We start from the raw sequence: 21474 nt of genomic DNA, 5'->3' as shown, positions 1-21474 counted from the left end.
CTGAAGAGGTATTCATCGATTCTGCCATTTTTGAATTCAGTTCCATTGTCGCTTCTAACCTTTATTAATTTTTGTTGTAGAAGGACTTGGAGCCTTTTCATCACTCCAATGAATAGGTCTGGAACATCTGATTTCTTCCTTACAAATTCAACCCAGGTGTATCTGGAGTATTCATCGACCAGTACTAGCATATACTTCTTTCCAGAGAGACTTTGAGTTGATATAGGCCCACAGAGGTCTATATGTAGCATGTCCAAGGGCTTGGTGCAGGAGGTTTCTGACTTTGTTTTATGTGAGGCTCGTTTTAGCTTTCCCATCTCACAGGCTAAGCAAAGATGATATTTTTCGAATTTGAGATCCGGAATTCCCTTGACCAACTTCTGTGTGGCTAATTTTCGTAGTGCATCAAAGTTGAGATATGAGAATTTCTGATGCCATAGCCAATTTTTGTCGCCCTTATGAGACACAAAACAAAGGGTGTCTTGTCCCATAGAGGACTCAAAATCTAGAAGATAGAGGTTTCCTTCTCTCTTTGCTTTAACGATGGTGTGACCGGGCTTTGTTTCTATGATACAAAAACCTTTGTGAAACCTGACTTCAAGACCCTTGTCGCAGAACTGGCTTATGCTTAGAAGGTTGTGCTTCAATCCTTCGACATAAGCAACTTTGCTGATGGAGAGGTTGCTTTTGATGAGAGTGTCATATCCCTTGATAGTGCCCTTGCTGTTGTCTCCAAAAGTCACAGAGCCTCCAGATTTTTCGGTGAAGGAGGACATCTGACTTTTGTCACCAGTCATGTGCCTGGAGCACCCTGAGTCCATGTACCATGGTTGCACATGCTGGTCTTGCAAGACAAATTAAGGGGATTTAGGTACCCATTTCATAATGGGTCCTCGTTTGTTAGTAGGGGATATCACACTCTTTTCATTGCCCTTGGCCTTTGCAGGCTTGGGTTTATTAGCATTTCCCTTGCCCTTGGGTTTGGGCTTTTTCACGTTTTCATTGGTTCTGACTTTGTATTGATAAACGTGTTTGGAGAAGGGACAGTGATGTGTCAACATGTGATTCCTCAGGTTTTGTAAAAGAGTTAAACATTGACAATGATGATGCTTTGGATTTGTATGTCTAACGTTCTTTTTATTCGATGAAAACAAAGAAGTAAAAGCAGGAGGTGTTAATCCTGTCCAAGCGTCGGTTGTTTTTACAAACTTCCTATCTAGTTCAGATTTTTTATTTTAGGAGGTCTTTGGCTTTACTTCTTTTCTCCTGAGGAAGGTCTGCTTTTCTTCAGCTGGATGAGAGGAAAAGTGGTGGTTAGTTTTCTCAGAGGCAGGCCACTTCTGTTTTTGCTCACGGGTAAACTTGATGAACCTGAAGGATGGACTAGGGCCTTGTGAGTTATCTTTGGCAGATTTACTATCTTTCAGTTTTCCCTTTTCTTTGTCTGAAGTTTTCATCGATGAAGGAATACCATATTTCATTGAGGGTTTTAAGTTTTGAGGCTTTTTACTCTCAATGATCTTTGGTGATTCACAAATTATCTCTTCTCCAGATTCAGAATCGAGAAAGTCTCTTGCTGATTTCTCAAAATCAAAACTAGCATGGATTGAAGTGGAAGATGTGGGTTCAGAGGTTGATGCTTCCGAGTGTTCTGCCTGAGGTTTCATTGATTATGATTTCGATGAACTGTCAAATTTACTTGAATGGCTCATCGATTCATCAGCTGATGTTTCCTCATTAGGATTTTCTTTTTCATCAACGGTACTTGCTGATAAAGTGGAATCGACAATCAGAGACTCTGGTTTTACCATAGGATTTCCACCGGTCTCTGATTTAGAGTTGTCATTTCTTTCATCAGAATTCTTACTTGTACTGTTCTCGTATACCACATTCTCAAAATCCTGTCTTAAAACGACAGTTTTTCCAATGACTTTAATTCTTTTAAAATTTGCTTTTGGTTTTGGGCTAAAGTCGGGATTTTGAATGCATCCAAGTTTGAAAGTGGATTCATGGGTGGATTTCTTGATTCGATGAAGGAGTCCAATTCATTGAATCCAATCCCTTGAGTGTCCGTTTGACCATTTAATTTTTCATAAACGTCTTGGGCATCTTTGTACTTCTTCATCAGAAGTTCATTGGTTTGAAGCTTCTGGTGAAGAATTTCCCGTTATTTTTGAAAAAAATCTTTAAGAGCAACTGAGTTTAGTCTCTCTGCCTCGGATTCTTGTAAGGCCTTAGTTTTCTTTTCTAAGTCCTTAGTTATTGGTTTGTTTAGTCCCAGAAGTTTATCTTCCTCTGATTTCTTAAGAGTGGTGATGCGAGTCTTTTTGTTAGCTAATTCAGCTTTTTCTTCGGTTAGAAGGTCAGTCTCTCTTTTGTAGAAACTTGCTTCTTTTTCCGCTTTTATTCTTTCAGATTTCTCAAAATTTAAAATTTCTTTTAATTTAAGGAAATCCTCTGAAAGTTTTATCACCCTTAACTCTAGCTCAGATGGAGTAGAGTTGGTTTCATTGGAAGTAGACTCACTTACCTGATCATCGGAGTTGGAGATAGATTCTGCATTGGACGTGGCTATTAGACAGATGAATGCTTTATCTTCATCATCTGATGAAGAATCAGACACCCAGTTTTCTTTTTCGATCATCAGGCTTCGCTCTCTAGGATTATATTTGTATTTGTTCTTGTAATAGTCAACATCCTTTACCAATCGTCCTCTGCATTCTTTGGAAAAATGACCGAGTTTTCCGCACCTGAAGCATCGGAGGTCATTTTTCCTTCCATCCTTGTCCTCTTTCCTCTCATCTCTTCTGTCTTCCCTTCTGATGAAATTTTGATGGCTTCCTTTCATAGGATGACTGGTACCTTTCCCTCTTGAACTCTTTTCGTTCATAGGGTTTCTTGATGAACTTCTTTTGGAACTGCTTAGTAATCAGGGCCAGAGATTTGGCAAAGACTTTAATTTCATCATCTGATTCAGAAGTTTTGTCCTCAGATTCTGATTCTACCACCAGTTCTTTCTTTCCTTTCTTCTTGTGTTCTCTGGTGGGGGTCCTTGATTTTTCCTTTTCATCGGCAGCAAGAGCAAGAGGTCCTCCGATGGATACCTTCTTTTTCATAATGTCGTTCTCTTGTACTACAAGCGTTCCATACAGATCATGAAGTGACCAGCCGTCTAGGTCCTGATTTGCTTGAAGGGACATAGACAACTAGGTCCATTCATCGCCAAGACTTTTTAGGAATAAACCATTGTTTTCTTCCTTAATTCTGGAGATATCGTTTCGACGACACTGAATAATCAATGTGTTGAAACGATCGTATGTCTTCTGAATCGGTTCATCAGGAAGGGCCTTGAAGTTTGTGTATTCGTTGAGACATTGTGTCTACGATTTTTCCTTGTTTTTGCCCCTCCTTCCAGTTGGCTTTCCAATTCATCCCATAGTTCCTTGGCTGTGGAACATGCATCGAGGGATTGAAAGATTTCATTGGGTATGGCCATGATTATCAGTCGTTTGGCCTTCTTGTCTGTCTCTACCCGTTCTATGTCATCTTCATCCCAATTCTTCTCATCCTTGGGCATGTAGTAGGCAAGAATTTCAGCTGTGTTGTTTGTTCTTGGGACTCTTGGAACAAGAGTTTGTGGAACATAAGGACCCTCCATTACAGATCGTAGAAGGTTCCTGCCCATTCCTTCTAGGAAATTCACCATTCTTATCTTCCATTGCGGGTACTCTTCTCGTTGAAGAGTTGGAGGCTTGGTGAGGGAACCAACACTGTATGCAGAATTCCAGTTGGCCATTGAGATTTTTTAAGAAGAGAGAGATTTTACGTTTTGATGAGAGAAGCGAAAAATTGAGAGATTTTGGATGATCGTTTTGATTGGAAAAGTAATCAATTGGCTCTGATACCAATTGTTGATCCCAGATCTCTCAATAACACTGATAATCAAGTTAGGAATAACCAAATTATAGTGTTTTGATGAACAAAGTGATGAACAAAGTGATGAACACTCAAGAATAAATTATGAACATTAAAGAACAATCTTGAGCGTCAAAGATTTCACTTTATTAATAAGATAAACGTAAAAGAGACATTCAGTACAATAGGCCTAATCACCTATTTATAATAGTAAGCTAATTAGAAGATAACTATCTAATAAGACTTTCTAGCTAATCTTCTATTAACAGATAATATTTATCTAAACTATGGATAAGCTATAAATCTAAGATAAACTTGGAGTCCAGCTATCGACTTGTCATCTCCAACTGTATGCCTCTGGATGAATTGCTGAATAATTCTCTAAGTGTTGTTGACCAGAGGGGCGATGAAGATGCTTTTTCCATCGCATCCCTGGTTGTCCATCGGCCCTCTGGTTGTTCTCCAGACTTAGCCAATTCTGCCTTGATGTCTTCATCGGTCTTCTGGTTTTTCATCACTTATTGTCTTTCATTACTTTTTCACTTTATGAATTATGGGGTTTAACACCCTTTGTTAAAAGCTTCGGTATTTTGGGACTTTTTATAAGTCCAAAATGTTTGTGTGTAAATATTTATGTTTTCTTTAATTTATGTTTTTTAATAAGTATTATTGTTATTTCTAATATTGTCGTTAGTTATTGTGTGTTTTGCAGTGTTGTCAATCGTCAAGAAAATTTTGAAGCCTTGATGTAGCATCTGGAAAACCCTAGCCTTTAATGGAGAATCTTTGAAATTTTTAAAGTCTGAAAATTTTGAGTGGGAAAAAGCATGATGTCATTTTCAAAACTTAATTTTTAAGAATGGTAATCTCTTTTATTTGCCAGCCAAGTGTAGTACATTTTGTAAGGAAAAGTACTCCTTTGTTTTTGAGAGGACACATTGTTACCAACTTTTCAAACACATCACTAAGTTGTCAAGAAACCTATCCTTCAATTGTGACTAATGTTTGAAAACTTACTAGTTGAAAAGAAATGGGACCTCCATCAAGTACCCTTCCCTTTTGCATGCTCCCAATGCTTACATCACCCAACATCACCTTCTCCCCATTTTACCCTTGTATTATGAAAAACCCCTTTGCATTCTAGAAAACCCACTTTCTCCTTTCTTCCCTCCCATTTCTAACTGTCTCTCTCTCACGACCGATAACTGCTACCCATCTCCCAACCACTCACCAACGTTCGAAAATGGCGAGGGTGAAGAGGGCTCTGGTCCGCGACCCTCCTCCGACACAAGCATCTGAAGCGACGCCGGCGCAACCGCCTAACCCACCACAGCCGGTGGCTACTGCCATGCGTACACCTACCTCGCGAAGACAGCCGGTGAGGAAAGGGAAAAGAGTCCCCATTCCAAAGAAGAAGAAGGGCGAGTCTTCCACTGTCCTTATCGATGAAGACGCACCATCACCACCGCCGTCGCCGTCTCTGCCACTGCCGTCCACTACCGTCGTCGACGCTATTCCACCAAAAGTGCCTATCGCCGCTCCTCCTCTACAAATGGTGCCATCTTCGACCATTATTCCCTTTACCGACCATCTCAAGATATGAAAAAAGAAAGCACCTACTGTTCCGATTTCAAAGGAAGCTCCAACTTCATCTATTGCCACCAAAAACAGGGAGATGCCCAATAATGCTCCAAAGGTACAATCCTCTTCTGATAGTACTCCCCTTGGTGGTCTATTCACTTCTGATTTTGAAGAAGATGAAGACCTTGCCCCTAAGGCACAAACATGGGAGATTTTAATGGAAAATGAGGCATGCAACTTGGAGAACATCACTGTGTATGAAAATCCTAGACAAACTCTCCTCTTAACTGCCTCTGGGCAAGAAACAGATGAAGAGGATGATATGCCTAATATCACTCCTCATGACCCCATTCCCGACCTCAATGAGGAATTTTTTGGGGAAAATGGGGAAGAACCCCTTGTTGTGGTTATGCCTAAGAAAAGAAGAAGATTGGTTAAGGCTTGTGAACAGAAGTCCAAAACAGTGGTTGATGAGGAACCCCCTAGGAAGAAGACCAGGTCTCAAAGGATTGTGGTTGAGTCACCTAGGAACTCTGAGAGTGATGTTGTAGCATCACCACAACATTCATCCAGACCAAATAGGAAAAGGGTGGCTATGGCCCAAAGGCTAACCACCATTCCAAGGCCAATCAAACCACATAATGGTTTTAGTTCCAAGGCTGCTGAGAAGATGCATGCTAGATTTCAAAACAGGGTTGGATTTCCTGATAAAGGATTCGATAGGCAGAGTGTTAGAGAGTTTGCTTTTATAAGAGAGGTAGTTGAAGCTCATGGGATAGAGCAAATGTGCATGGTCCCAACTTCCTATAATCTGACTTTGATTGGAGAGTTTTATGCCGAGTTTGCTGCCAATAGCACATCCAAGATCTTGATTAGGGGGATGTCCTTCATTTTAAATTCCAAAGCCATCAATAGGCTTTATGGCTTGAATCCCCCTAAGAAGACAGAATATTCAAGGATGGTGATACATGCAACCATAGAAGATTTGACAGTTGTGGCTGATGAGATAAGGAAGCCCGGGGCTGTTTGGGATGAGCATTCGAATTACATGCTTATGACTTTTAAGGCCTACAACCTTACGACCAATGCTAATGTGTGGATTAACTTTTTGAGGCACTCTATTGCTCCTACCACTCATGATAGCTCTGTATCAGTGGAGAGGATGTTGTTGCTTTATTGCTTAGTTAGAGGAAAGTCCATCAACTTTGGGAGAGTGATTGAGAAGAGCATCCGGACATGCTCAGGAAGGAGTAGGGGGAAGATGTATTTCCCTTGTTTGATCACAAGATTGTTGGTTGAGAATGGTATTCCTCAATACTGTGAAGATCAGATGGTGAAGAAGCAAGGAGAGAAATGGAAGATTGATATGAAGACTGTGTCTAGGTTGAGGGAGAAGAAGGACAAAGAAAATGGGGCTGGTGACATGTTGTGCTTGATGCAAGACCTGCTGGCCCAAAACAGCAGTTTGATGGACAGTTTGTTGGAGCAAAGGAATGAGTTCTTTGATAAAATTGATAGGTTGAAGGGAGAGTTGGCTGAGAGGGTGAAGGCAGCCGAGAAGAAGAGTAGGGGAGACATCAAGTTGGTGAAAGCTGAGTTGGAAGCAAAGTCAAGTGCCCAAATCAAGAAGTTGGGCAAGAAGTTGAAGGCCTTGAAGGAAGAAAATGCAAGGTTGTTTGGAGAGAATGCTAGATTGAAAGAGGAGTGAAAGAAGTTGAAGGACAACATCTCCACTTCACCTACTCCTATGGAGTAGGACAGGTTCTATCATTCCCTCTTTAGCTTCTTTTGTTTATTTTATTTCAACTTGTTTTGATTTACTTGAGTCTGGGATTGTCTTTTACGTTTTCTAGTTTGTTTTCTTCCAAAGAACACATATGTTTATACTTGCCATATGCTTGTATAGCCAAAATAATTCTTGAAGTTTAACTACACTTTCTAAACAGTTGGTATCACTAGAACTATCTTGTTTTGCTTCGGAACACATTTTGATCCACATCATATGCTCAACTAAGAGAGGATGTAGGCTTTTTGTTCTTTTCTAAATATCTTAGCCACTTATAGCGATTACATAAACAACCCCCTATACACTTCCAATGAGGACATTGAAAAAYCTGAGTTTGGGGGTGGGTACCAACATAGTCATATTGATCAAAGCAATGCAAAAGAGCATAAAGTGCCAAAAGTGGAGATCAAAGTGCATAAGGCTTCAATGTCATATTTGAGATCTAAAACACCAAAAATGTCCCATAGGGGCAGGTGTAAACACCAAAAATGTCCCATAGAGGCAGGTGTAAATGCATTCAACAAAAGAGCACAAAGTGCCAAAAATTAAAAAAAAAAATTCAAAGTTGATGCATAAAAGTGAGAAAAGGAAAAGAGAGAAAAAAATGTGCCAAATAAGAGTAAACCAGTTAATTTCAAGTCCTATTGATCTTAGACATATGTTGTGTTGAGCATAACAAAGAGCAAATAAAGCTAGCTTATGGTTCATACTAATGGTTAGTTAGGATATGCTTACTTGAGATTTATGAAAGCTATATAGTGCATTTTGGCATAATCAACATGTGTGTATGCACTTACTGCATATTCTTGCAAAAATTTCAAAATTGAGTCATTTTTAGTTGTCTTTTGGTTGCTTGGGGACAAGCAACAGTTGAAGTTTGAGGGTGTGATACGCACTAAGTATTTAGTGCTTAAAGCACCATTTTATTCTCTTTTAGATAGATTATTTTGCATTTATATCCCAACTTGAGTCATTTTACCTTTTTTCTCTATTTTTATGCTGAAGTGAATGATGAACCTGTTTTTATTGGATTTTGGTCTAAATTGAGCTTAGTTTGGACAGATTGAAGCTGGTTGATGCTGCAGGAATGTGGCAGCATGACTTGATGGTGGAGAAAGAGATGGATGAGACTTGGAGTTGACCGACAAGACCATGGGAAGACTTTCGAAAGGCTTTTAAAGTTGGAACAGCTGTGTTATGATCAGATTAACTGGAGCTTGTTAAGACTAATTTAGTTGCTTTTTAAATATTAGTTTACTTTAATGTACTTTATAGTTTCTTTTGAACTAAGTTGGTGTGAAATTTCCATTTTGCCCCCATCTAATCTCTTGTATAAAAAGGAATGATGTGTTTAATATTCCACACAACTTCACACCTTACTCCACACTTCACACCTCATAATCTCTAGTATCTCTTTTGTTTCTCTCTTCAAGTAGGTTGCTATACTACTTGAAGAACAAGTTTCTTAATATTATTAATCTTTTGGCTAAATTTCGAGTTTCTTTAATCGCTTCCTTTATTTTCCCGTTCTTAATATTCCGTCGTTTATTTATTTACGCTTACTTGCATTTTATATACGTCATTTATTTATTACGCTTTCCGCATTTTATATTTTGTCATTTATATTCCGTACTTACTTTCCGCATTTATTTTATGTCTTTAGTTATCGTGCTTTACATTTCTTGTAATTTACTTTTCGTCATGAGTAGCTAATTTTATTAGCTCGGGTGTGTGACGAAAAGGTTGATTTTGTAAATCAAATATAGTCGACCCTTTCATGTAACAACGATGTTTTACTTTTTTATTTCAAGTTTTATAAAACCAATGACACTTCTTGACGAGTTGATCACTTTGAAAGTGTTAAAGTGCCATGGATTCTAAGCTGAGCCATTGATTGCACGTCAATTTGCATGATATAGGAAGTACACTTGAGAGAGTTGCTAACAAAGAGATTTGTTGTCTGTATTTTCTAAATTATTAATTCTCGACGGGTTGATCACTCTGAAGTGTTAAAGTGGAATGGACTCAGAGATGAGCCATTCAGAACACGTCAACTTGAATGATATGGAAATCCACTCGAGAGAGTGATTTTTAACAAAGATATTTGTTTATCCATATATTTTGAAGACACCATTTGTCACTTTCACTGGTCTGGATACCTCATAGAGATATGGGTTGAAAGCTATAATATCAGTGTATTGGTGAAGTCCGAGAGGAATACCTTCAAAGTAATTGGTAAAAATAATTGTTATTGGTTGAATGTTGCAATAATTTGTCAGCATGGTTTCATGCTGTAGCATTTTGACAGCATTGGTCTACTAGGAAATAGTATTTATATCTCAACCGAAAAGTCATACACCCTAGCTTGCTTTTATTATTTGTTATCTCCTGTTTTTAGTTGTGTTAACTCAATTCAAATCAAAGTCTTCAAATTCTCCTTCTGAAATCATTTCCTTAACTTTACTTTCTTCTAAACTTTTACTACGATCCCTGTGGACGATATCCGGTACTTGTACCACTTTTATTACTTGAAAAACGATATTGGGACTATTTGTATACTTGCTTTTATTCCTGATTATAGTATGTGGTGTGTTAGCATATCCGCGATCACTCACTCAAACCAAGATTAGTCTTGGTAGTTATTTGAAGGACGCATGAAAACAGCGACCTTGAGATTCTAACAGAAGCGTATTCCTTGGTGGAAGGTATGTAGAACCCTCTAACAATCCCACGTTGGGATTCTGTGACGGCACAAGTTCGCCAGAACTCCTGAATGAAGCGTTCAGGTACAACGTCGTCGGTGTTTGAGAGGATAGGTTTCAGAAAATGATGTTGAAGAACATCAAACAATAGGGCGAACCTTGGGGTCGAAACCGTCCAAGGTGAGGTAAAGGGTATGGTTGTTAGGTTTCAGTGGGAGGGGAACGATGTTTTTGCTAGTTTCTTCCACTGTTTTGAGGGTAGTTGTTTGGATTTGGGAGTTTGCAAAATCGAAAGAAGACATTTTGCAGGTTTGGGCGAAAAAGATGAGGGTTTTTGAAGATTAGTGTTTCAAAAAATCGGTTCTTGATTCTTCTTAGGTCTGGAGAGAGTTTTTAAAGAAATTACTTGAAGAAAATCGATTGAATCAAACACGGATTAATGATTCTTGAGCTTTGGTGTTCGTCAATGGCAGTTGTTCTTGAGAGCTTGAAGACAGTAAAGAGAAATATCTAAAGTAAATTTGAAAGCGTAAAAAATATTTTGGGGGAAAAATGCTCGTTTAAATAGGAAATTTCTCATAGGCACTCGAGTGAATTCAGCCCCCAAAGTGTCAAAAACTGAAGCGGTTAATCACCACCCCGTGGGGAGATGCCACGTGTCCTGACAGGCTGTAAATCCCGCCTCCCATATTTGAAAAATTAGGGATACAAGCGGCGACGCTTTGTATATGACAGCTTATTTTTAAAATATTAAAATAAAAAACTGTACGCCTTCCATTAAAAAAGGAGTTTTAAAACACTTAGAGGGAAAAAGAAAAGAACCCATACTCTGGGTCAAGGAAAAAGATAACAACCATCTTGAGACAAATGCTCTGTATTTGGAATACAAAGTTGTTGTATACGAGAGTTGTTCATTTGGTTTAGAAATGAAACCAGAGTATGGTTAAGTGATAGATTACGTACTTTAGGAACTCATACAGAGACTCATGGTTGGACTATACATATCTTTTGTCTTGTAAACTTGAAGTTTTTAGAGACAGATGCTCTGTATAGTACGTACAGAGACTCTGTAGGGTAGATGATCCATTACTCCCCCTCAACTTAGGCTAGTGAAGCTTTCTCGCTCTTGAACTATGCTTGGATCATGAAAAAATAAGAAGTGCACAAGCATGGTGAACAAGGGATAGAAGCTCTATATGACAAAACGGATAAAGAGACTCAAGCAAGAGGCTCTACATAGTAGATGCAGAGGCTCTGTCTCATAGATAAGAACTCTAAATAAACAAAAGTTAAACTGAAATATGCTCGAGAAGGATACAGAAGCTCTGTATAGTACATACAGAGGCTTTGTCTAAGTTAATGGAGATTGAGCATACCCAACTTGCTAACTAAGAAATTGAATCCCTTTTCATCAAGAGCCTTAGTAAAAATGTCAGCAAGTTGATGGTCTGTACTAACGAAAAACATTTCAATCATACATTTCTCTACATGGTCTTTGATGAAATAGCAACATACATCAATGTGCTTTGTTTTCGAATGCTGTACGGGATTTGTTGTGATTGCAATTGCGCTTTTAGGGTCATAGAGGATTGGAATCTTGTCAAACTCAACACCATAGTCTTTCAGTTGAGTCTTTATTCAAATCACTTGAGAACATCGCCTTGTTGCGGCTACATAATCTGCCTCCGCAGTTGAGGTAGATACGCAGTTCTGCTTCTTGGATGTCTAGTTGATGAGCGTATCACCAAGCAATTGACAACTCCCTGATGTACTCTTGCGGCCAAGTTTGCATCCTGCATGATCAGAGTCTGTATACGCGATAAGATCAAACCCATAATACTTAGGATACCAGAGTCCCAAAAATTGAGTCCTTTCAGGTATCGAAAGATCCTTTTGCCAGTAGATAGATGAGATTCCTTAGGATTTGCTTGATATCTAGCACAGAGACACGTAGCAAACATGAGATATAGCATTCATCCAATCATTCCACGGTAAGTCTTGACATCCACCGGTTTTCCAGATGGATCTATGTCAAGCTTAGTCCCTGTTGCAATTGTTGTTCTCATGATTGAAGAGTTATGGAGTTGGTACTTCTTTAATATGTCAGAGACATACTTAGCTTGGCTAATAAATATATTATCCTCTCTCTGTTTCACTTGCAAGCCGAGGAAGAATGTTAATTCTCCCATCATGCTCATTTTAAATTCACTCTTCATCAAGGCAGAAAACCTATCATAGTGTCTCTGGTTCGTTGAACCAAATAAAATGTCGTCCACATAAATCTGGACTAGGAGCATCTCACCTTTATGCCTCTTAATAAACGAAGTGGTGTTGATTATACCTTTTTCAAAACCATTCGATAATAGAAAAGACGAAAGACGTTCATACCAGGCTCGTGGAGCTTGTTTAAGTCCATACAGAGCTCTGTCTAAGAAGTAGACATACTTTGGGTGTGTGGAACTTTCAAACCCCGGAGGTTTTTGAACATAGACCTCCTCCTTCAGCTTACCATTCAGAAAGGCAGACTTGACGTCCATTTGATAGAATCAAAATCCTTTATGTGCAGAGAAGGCTAGGAATAAGCATATAGCTTCTAGCCCTACAACTGGCGTAAAGGTCTCGTCATAGTCTATGCCCTCCTTTTGGAAATAGCCTTTAGCTATGAGTCTGGCTTTGTTCCTGACTACGATGCCATCCTCATCCTTTTTATTCTTGAAAACCCACTTACAGCCAATACCAATTTTATCCCTTGGTAAGGGAACAAGAGTCCATACCTTGTTTCTTTTAAACTGTTGGAGCTCTTCTTGCATGGCATCAACCTAACTAGGGTCTTGTAGGGCTTCATGAACTTTCTTAGGCTCTACCATGCTTAGAAAGTTTAAGAACAAAAATCATTTGAAGTAGCAGCTCTTGTCTTCACACCACTTGAAGATTCACCAATTATCTCATGAAGAGGATGATCTTTTGTCCATATCGTTGTTGGGACTGTAACAGAGGTTGGAGTCATTGGATCACGTTCCATGGATATGTTTGGCATTTGGCTCATAAATGGTGATGAAAGTTCTGCTTGCTCCTCCTCGGATGATGGTACAAAGGAGCCAGGTTCAGAGATAGAGATATTTTGCTCTGGTTCTAAAGGACTAGGCTCTGATCCAGAGCTAGAGGGCTCTAGTTGTGGATTCGCTTGATCACTAGAGGAAGCAGAGGTGTGAGAAGGGCCAGAGATTGATGTGCTTGCAGTTTGTGGCTCTTCACTAACACGTACAGAATCATCTCTAGGTGCACGAACAGAGATGTGCTCATCACCAAAGAAGTCTTCAAATAAAAGTCTGAGTTCCAATTCCCTTGACTTTGTTAGAGAATTGGAAGTCATTATGTTTAAATCGAGTCCAGAGCTAAGGTACTCTGAATTCACGAGCTCTTTATCGCCGAACAAGATGTTGATGCTTTCCATGACAGTCTTGGTTCGTTGGTTGAAGACTCTGTAGGCCATGACTTGTGTAGAATATCCAATAAACTTTCCTTCATCGGCCTTCTTGTCGAACTTGCTAAGCTGATCACGGTCATTCAGGATGAAACATCTACAACCAATGATGTACAAATATTTTACGTTAGGCTTTCTTTGGTTGATAAGTTCATAAGGCGTCTTCAGGTGCCTTTTCACCACCGTTGCTCTATTTTGAATGAAGCAAGCGGTTGAAATAGCTTCTGCCCAAAAGTGGATTGGAAGACTAGAGTCTGCTGGCATTGTTCTTGTAGCTTTGACTAATGTGCGATTCTTTCTCTCTACTACACCATTTTGTTGTGGTGTTCTTGCAGCTGAGAAGTTTTGAGATATGCCCTCCTTGTCCAAGTACGCATCGATTTTTGTGTTCTTGAACTCAGTTCCATTATCACTTCTTAGCTTTTGATTTTTGCTCTGTAGAATAACTTGAATCTTTGTCATTAGTTTGATCAGCAGCTCTGGGATATCCGACTTCTACCTTACAAACTCAATCTAAGTATATCGTGAAAATTCATCAATAAGCACAAAGATAGACTCTACACAGAGATTGGACCATAGAGGTCCACATGAAGCATATGCAGAGGTTTAACACAGGACACATATGTCTTTGTCTTGTGGGATGCTCTTTTGAGCTTTCCCATTTCACAAGTAGAACAAAGATGGTCCTTTTCGAACTTTATGGCTGGTAGTCCGTCACCCAAATTTTTTTTCACAAGCTTCTCTTTATTTTGGAAGTTCAAGTGAGACATCTTGTGATGCCAGAGTCATGCCTCTTCACACTTACGAGATACAAGACATAGTGTCTCTGAATTTTCTTTGGGTGAGAAGTTTATAAGGTATAGGTTACCCTTACGTTTGGCTCTTAGCAACTCCTGACCTGATTCTGACATAATAGAACAAGCTTCCTTTTGGAACTTGACATTGTAGCCAGAATCACAAAGTTGACTTATGATCAAAAGATTATGTTTAAGCCCAGAGACATAAGCAACCTTAGAGACAGAAACCTTACCTTGGTGAAGATCTCCATATCCCTTGATTTCAACCTTACTCGTCGTCCAATTTTCTCTTTGTATGAGGAGAGTAGCCTTTTATTTTCGGTCATGTGTCTTGAGCATCCGAAGTCAAGATACCTTATGTCCACATGCGGCTTCTGCAAAACAAATTATAGGAATTTAGGTACCCATTTCATGATGGGTCCTCGATGATTAGGCTTAGGAGATTTTATTTTAGGTTGGGAGAGAGGATCTGTCTTAACACCTGATTTACCAGACTTGTTGTCTGGTTTGCCAGATCTAGCCTTAGGAACTTCTTCTAGGTTTGTTTGGAGTTAATCCTAGATGACCCAAATAGAATGCAGTTGGGATGAGAGAGGTGTTGCTTTAATTTTTGCAGCAGAGAGAGACATTCACAAGTATAAACACAATTTTGATGACAAAACGGTTTATTTGATTCATAAAACATCTTATTAACAATCGTTTCTAGCATTGTTAGTTCAAACGAACTTCTTATCTAGTTTAGATTGTTTAGACTTCTTAGAATTAGTCTCCTATGTCCTCCCTTTTTCCCTTCTTACTCCTTTGGCCTTCAGAGGACTATCTGAAACAGAGGAATTAAAAATAGAGTCAGCAGCGGATTTTCCTTTTCTGTTCCGAAGTGAACTTAATCGGCTTTGTAGATTTAGGTTTAAAAACCTTAGATGCAGAGGTAACAGGTTTAGTTTTATTTGCCTTGTATTCAAGCTTTAGAGAAGATTTAGCTCTTTGAGACATGTCTACGAAATCAGGACTTATGGGAATCTTTTTCCTCTGCCCCATTGCTGAAACAGATTTATTAGATTTCCTATTAGGAAGTTTCACAACTTCTGGTCCTGTTGCCACTATCTCTATCTCAACTTGCTCTTTACTCAAGTCCACCTCTGATTCAGAGTCAGATTCAAGAAAATCCTTGTGTGAATTTTGAGTTGCAGAGGTATCATTGAGAGCTTGAGATTCTTGCGTACATGCACTATGCCTTCATCCTTCGTTTGCATTGAAGGAGAATCTCCAAAAGTATCCGAGAAATTACTCTCAAAAATATCTGCATGACCCTCAGAGGGACAATTCAAGGCCTCAAGCAAATCTTGTTCAAAGACTTATCTCACCGTCTCTGTGAAGTCATTCATTAACTTTGGATCCAGAGTTTTAACAAAGTCATTTTTCGATGAACTCTTGGTTTCATCTGGTTCAGGTTTAACAACGGCACAATTTGTTTTAAGATGTTCAAAATTATTAGAGCCAAAATAGAAAATACCTTCTGTCTTCTGTATGTTTTTTAGATCAACTATTTGCATACCTTTTGAAGAGTAAGAGATATTCTCAAACTTTAATCTTTGAGTTCTGGCCCCATTTTCAAGTCTACATCTTTTAAAAGGTGAGTTTTTAGGCAGAGTTGGAAAATCTGGTTTTTGCTCTGCCCCTAACTTAAATACAGACTCAAGAGTAGATTTTTTCTTCCAGGTGAGGTCTAGGTATATATAACTTATCCCTGCTCTATCTTGTTGAGAATTAATCTTTTCATACACCTACTGAGCATCTTGATACTTTTAATCAAGAGCTCTTTTCTTTGCAAGCTCTGGTGTAGGAATTCCCTTTCCTTTTGAAAATAGTTTTTCAAGGCTTCAGAATTTAGCCTGTCATGCTCTTTCTCTAACAGTTCCTTTTTCTTTTTCTCTATAGCCACTTTTAATTCAGAGCACTCTGATTAAAGACTATTTTCAGTGGAGCATTTCATTTCTAAAAGTTTTTCCTTCTCCACTGAAAGCTCTTGTTTTTCTACAAATAACAACTCTGTCTCTCGTTCAAAAAAGGATTTTTCCTTCTCTAAAGATTTTTTTTAGATTTTTCAACAGAGAGTTTTTGCTGTAGTTTTATGAAATCTTGAGTTAAAGCAGAGATGTTTTCTTCCAGATCGGAATGAGAATATAACCAGATATAGAACATACATGGGAGTAGGAGCCAAATCCAGACTCTTCTGCATCATTCTCAACAGCCATCCCACAGAAGTGATTTTGGTCTTCTTCTTCAGATGAGGAGTCAGAGACCTAGTTCTCTTGCTCAGCCATGAGACTCCTTTGGGATCGATTATACTTATACTTATTTTTATAGTACAGTTCATCTTTCACCAAAGGGCTTTTGCACTCTTTGGAGTAGTGACCCATCTTCCTACATCTGAAGCATCTAACCGCATGCTTCTTCTGTTCTGACTGCTCTTCCTCCATGTTTTGCACAAAAGAAGGGTTCCTTCCTTCGAAGCCTCTGTTTCTGCTCTTGTCGCTTTGACTTCCTCTCTTGTCGAAGACTTTCTTCCCAAATTTCCTTTGAATTTCCTTGGTGATCAAAGCCAAGGAATGTGCAAATGCACTAGTGTCATCATCTTAAGAGCTTGAAACTTTGTCTTCATCGTCACTCTCCACAACAAGAGCCTTCTTCCCTCTTCTCTTTTCCTCAATCGATCTCCTCTCTCTGTGTTGTTGACTAGACCCAGTATCTTTAGAGTTAGAGACAAGGGCCAGTCGTCCACCAGAGCGACCTTGGCCTTCTGCACCTCTTGCTCATGTGCTTGCAAGGTGCCATAAATGTCATGAAGACTCCACTGCTCCAGGTCTTGATTCGCTTGGAGGGACATGGACAAGTTCCCCCATTCTGCATTCGACCTTTTCAAGAAGAGCATGTTGTTCTCCTCTTGAGTCAACTTTGCACCCCTAAATGGTGTTAACTATAAGAAATGGAAGGAGGATATCGAACTCATGTTAGGAATCCTAGATTATGACCATGTTCTTAGGGAAGACCCACCAGCAGAACCAGCAAATAATGCAGCMAAGGAARTAATATTTAAACATCAAGAATGGCACAAACATAATAGGATWGCCTTAATATACATAAAGAGATGTATAACTGATGCTGTTAAGGGAGGAATTCCAGAATCAGACCTTGCTAAAGTGTACCTTGCATCAATTGCTGATAAGTACAAGGTTTCGGACAAAGCTGAAACAGGCTATCTAATGAATAAATTAATAAGAATGAGCTTTAGTGGACAAGGAAGTATAAGAGAGTACATTTTGCAAGGAATTGATACTGCTTGCAAACTTAAGGAAATGAAAATTTCTATTGATGATTCATTCCTAGTTTATCTACTCTTGAATTCCTTACAAGAACAGTACAGCCACTTGAGAAGACTGTATAATACACAAAAGGAAAAGTGAACACTAGATGAACTCATTACCATTTGTGTTCAAGAAGAATCAGAAATAAAGAATAAGGGTAAGGCAGTTAGCATTAATCACATATCCAAAGCCAAAAACAAAATGAAGAAGCACTTTTCCTTCAATAAAGGAAGTCCCTCCACTTCTTCAGCTCAAAATATCAAGGATAAAGGAAAATTCTTTAGAAGAAAAGGGAACAAAAATGCTTCTTTTGTAAAAAGGCAGGGCACTTTAAGAAGGACTATGCTGGATTCAAGGAATGGTTGAGCAAGAAAGGTAATGTCAATCATCTCTTCTCTCTAGAGACCACTGATCACAAAATTGATAACTCATGGTGGTTTGACACAGCTTCACCCATTCATATCATCAACTTAATGCAGGGATTATCAAGGATAGCAATCCCAAAACTGAATGAATCTAAGGTGTGTGCAGCAAATGGACAGGAACTAAAGGTGGAGGCTGTTGGAGAATGTAGATTATTATTTAAGAACAATTATGTTATGACATTAAACCATGTTTATTATATACCTAGAATAAGAAGGAACCTAGTGTCAGGTTCTCTGATTGTAAATGAAAACAATGTTTCATTTTATGCTAATAAAGACTGTATGCTATTCTATATAAATGATGTATGTTTTGGGAATGCATATTTAGTATATGGGTATTGGCACTTGAATTGTATTAACGAAACCATCAATAGAGGATACAAAAGACAGGTATATTGCATAAGTAAAATGACAGGAAGCATGAAGAAACATAAACAAAATGTTTCCTCATTCTTATGGCACAAAAGGTTAGGAAACATATCAAAGTCTAGGATGCAGGATCTGGTAAGACAAGGGATTATGCCAGAATTGAATTTTGATGACTTTGAAACATGTATAGACTGTTTAAAGGGAAAAATGACAAACTCTAGAAATTTTCAGTCCAAGAGAAGCCAAAGCATTCTTGAGCTGATCCATACAGATATATGTGGACCCTTTCCAGTTAAAACAATATGTGAAAATAAGTACTTTATCACATTCATTGATGATTATTTTAGATATTGCCACATATTCTTGATGGCAGAAAAAGAACAAGCTTTAGACTGTTTTATAAGCTTCAAAACGGAAGTTGAAAGACAAAATGAGAAGAAAATTAAAACAGTTAGATCAGATAGAGGAGGATAGTACTTTGGAAAATATTCAGAGAAAGGACAACATAAGGGACCTTTTACCATATACTTGGAACAAGTTGAATATACAACTCCATACACCCTTACACAAAATGGAGTATCAGAGAGGAAGAACAGAACCTTGATGGACATGGTTAGGAGCATGTTTGCAAGATCAAGTCTGCCAAAATTCCTCTGGGGAGAAGCCTTGAAAACAGCAAACTACATTACTAATAGATCTCCAACTAGGGCTGTAAAAGGCACACCTTTTGAACTATGGAATGGATATAAGCCTAGTCTAAATCATTTTCATGTGTGGGGTTGTAGAGCAGAAACTAGGGAACACCACACTGAGAGCTTAAGCAAATTAGACTCAAGGTCACTATCTACATTCTTCATTAGATATTCAGAGAAATCCAAAGGGTATAAATTTTTTAACCCTGGAAGAGGACAAAGAATATTTGAAACTAACAAAGCAGTATTCTATGATGAAATGTTCAATGAAGATAGTGACTCAGGAAGCTGTTCTCAAGATGCACATGATTTAAATGATTGGATGATCTATCATGAGGAGGAATTTCCTTTAATCTCTGAGAGTGAAAGGTTAATCTCTCAATCAATACCAGTAATGGGGAATAATACATTAGTCGACACAAATGACATGACTGAGAACCAACCTACATAAATAATACATGAGTCAACGCATAGTCAGGATTATGCAGCTGAAACTGGACTAGTGAATGAACCAGTAAGTGAACCAACACTGGAACAACAAACAAATATTGTGCCAACTACTACAACTATAAGAAGATCCATGAGGGAAAGAAGACCTACCATACCTGATGATTATCATGTTTATAAGACAAAATTAGACATTAATTTAGGAGAAAATGATGATCCTATGAGTTTTAAGGAAGACATGGAATCACCAAATAAGGATAAATGGATGAAGGCCATGGAAGATGAGTTAGCAAGTATGTCAAGCAATAAGGTATGGGACCTGATTGAAAAATCAGATCTTGTTAAACCTATAGGCTGTAAGTGGATATTTAAAACCAAAAGAGATGCAAAAGGAAAGATTGATAGGTATAAGGCTAGATTAGTGGCCAAAGGCTACAATCAAAGAGAAGGCATCAATTATATTGAAACATTTTCACCTGTCTCTACAAAGGATGCATTCAGAGTGATAATGGCCATAGTAGCATATTTTGACTTAGAATTACATCAAATGGATGTAAAAACAGCCTTCTTAAATGGAGATTTGGAAGAAGAAATCCATATGATTCAACCAAAGGGATTTGCATTAAATGAAAATCAAGTTTGTAAACTAAACAAATCCATCTATGGCCTAAAACAGGCATCTAGACAATGGTATAAAAAGTTTGACACTGTAATGAACAACTTTGGTTTTGAGGAAAATAAGTTGGATGAATGCATTTACTTAAAGTTCAGTGGGAGTGACTTCATATTCCTTATACTATATGTGGATAACATATTATTGGAAACAAACAGTAAAAGTATGCTACAATCCACAAAAGCTTTCCTCATGAAGAGCTTTGATATGAAAGATATGGATGAAGCAAGCTATGTGCTTGGAATTGAGATAATTAGGGATAGACAGTTAAGAACTCTGGGATTATCTCAAAAGAACTACATTGAAACGGTATTAAGGAGATTTGGGATGGAAAACTGTAAAAGAGGTGATGCCCCAATTTCAAAGGGTGATAAACTACATAAGGGGCAATGTCCTACAAATATTCTGGAAAGAAAAGAAATGGAGAGAATACCCTATGCAAGGCTAGTTGGAAGCCTGATGTATGCACAAGTGTGCACCAGACCAGATATAGCATTTGCAGTAAACATGTTATCTAGATTTCAATCTAATGCAGGTCATGCACATTGGGTTGCAGGAAAGAAAGTGTTGAGATATTTGAAAAGAACTATGAATCATATGTTGACTTATGAAGGATCTGATAAAGAACTAGAGGTAAAATGTTATACAGATGTCTCATACAAACAAGATCATGATGATCTTAAATCTACTTCTGGTTACATCTTCATGTTGGCTGGAGGTGCGGTCTCATGGAAAACAAGTAACCAATCTTTAACTGCCACCTCTACATTTCAAGCAGAATATAGAGCCATATATGATGCAACATCTCATGCTATTTGGCTTAAGAACTTCATTAATGACCTAAAGATTATAGATTCAATACAAAAACCATTAATAATATACTGTGATAATGTTGCTGCTATGTTCTTTGCTAAAAATAACAAGAGAAGTAGTGGGTCAAGAAACATAGATGGTAAGTACTTTGCAGTAAGGGAAAATGTGAGAGATAAAGAAATTGAAGTTTTAAAGATAGGAACTAAAGATCAACTAGCAGACCCCTTTACAAAGGCACTTTCTGTGGAACTCTTCAAGAAGCATGTTAAAGCTATGGGAATGAGAAATCTGCTCAGCAACTGAAAGTCACTGTAAAAGGATCACTAGATACAATTCATTATGAAATATATTCATTTAGTACATACTTGTTTATCTACTACTTATGTAATACTGGTTGTTTGAATAAAATTAATGTATARATGAAA

The 21474-nt window shown here is 38.2% G+C and overlaps 1 protein-coding gene across 1 annotated transcript; it reads left to right on the top strand.

Moving 5' to 3' along the window:
• The first annotated feature begins 5158 nt into the window (after window positions 1–5158).
• On the top strand, window positions 5159–5518 carry LOC112523802 (classical arabinogalactan protein 9-like). Its single transcript, XM_025133477.1, has one exon. It carries the CDS (start codon window positions 5159–5161, stop codon window positions 5516–5518), a length of 360 nt encoding a protein of 119 aa, XP_024989245.1.
• The last annotated feature ends 15956 nt before the right edge of the window (window positions 5519–21474 follow it).

Source organism: Cynara cardunculus, assembly GCF_001531365.2.
Source record: "Cynara cardunculus var. scolymus isolate 2C chromosome LG 12, CcrdV1, whole genome shotgun sequence".
Classification (NCBI taxonomy): Eukaryota; Viridiplantae; Streptophyta; class Magnoliopsida; order Asterales; family Asteraceae; genus Cynara; species Cynara cardunculus.
This window is presented reverse-complemented; position numbering and strand designations above follow the sequence as displayed.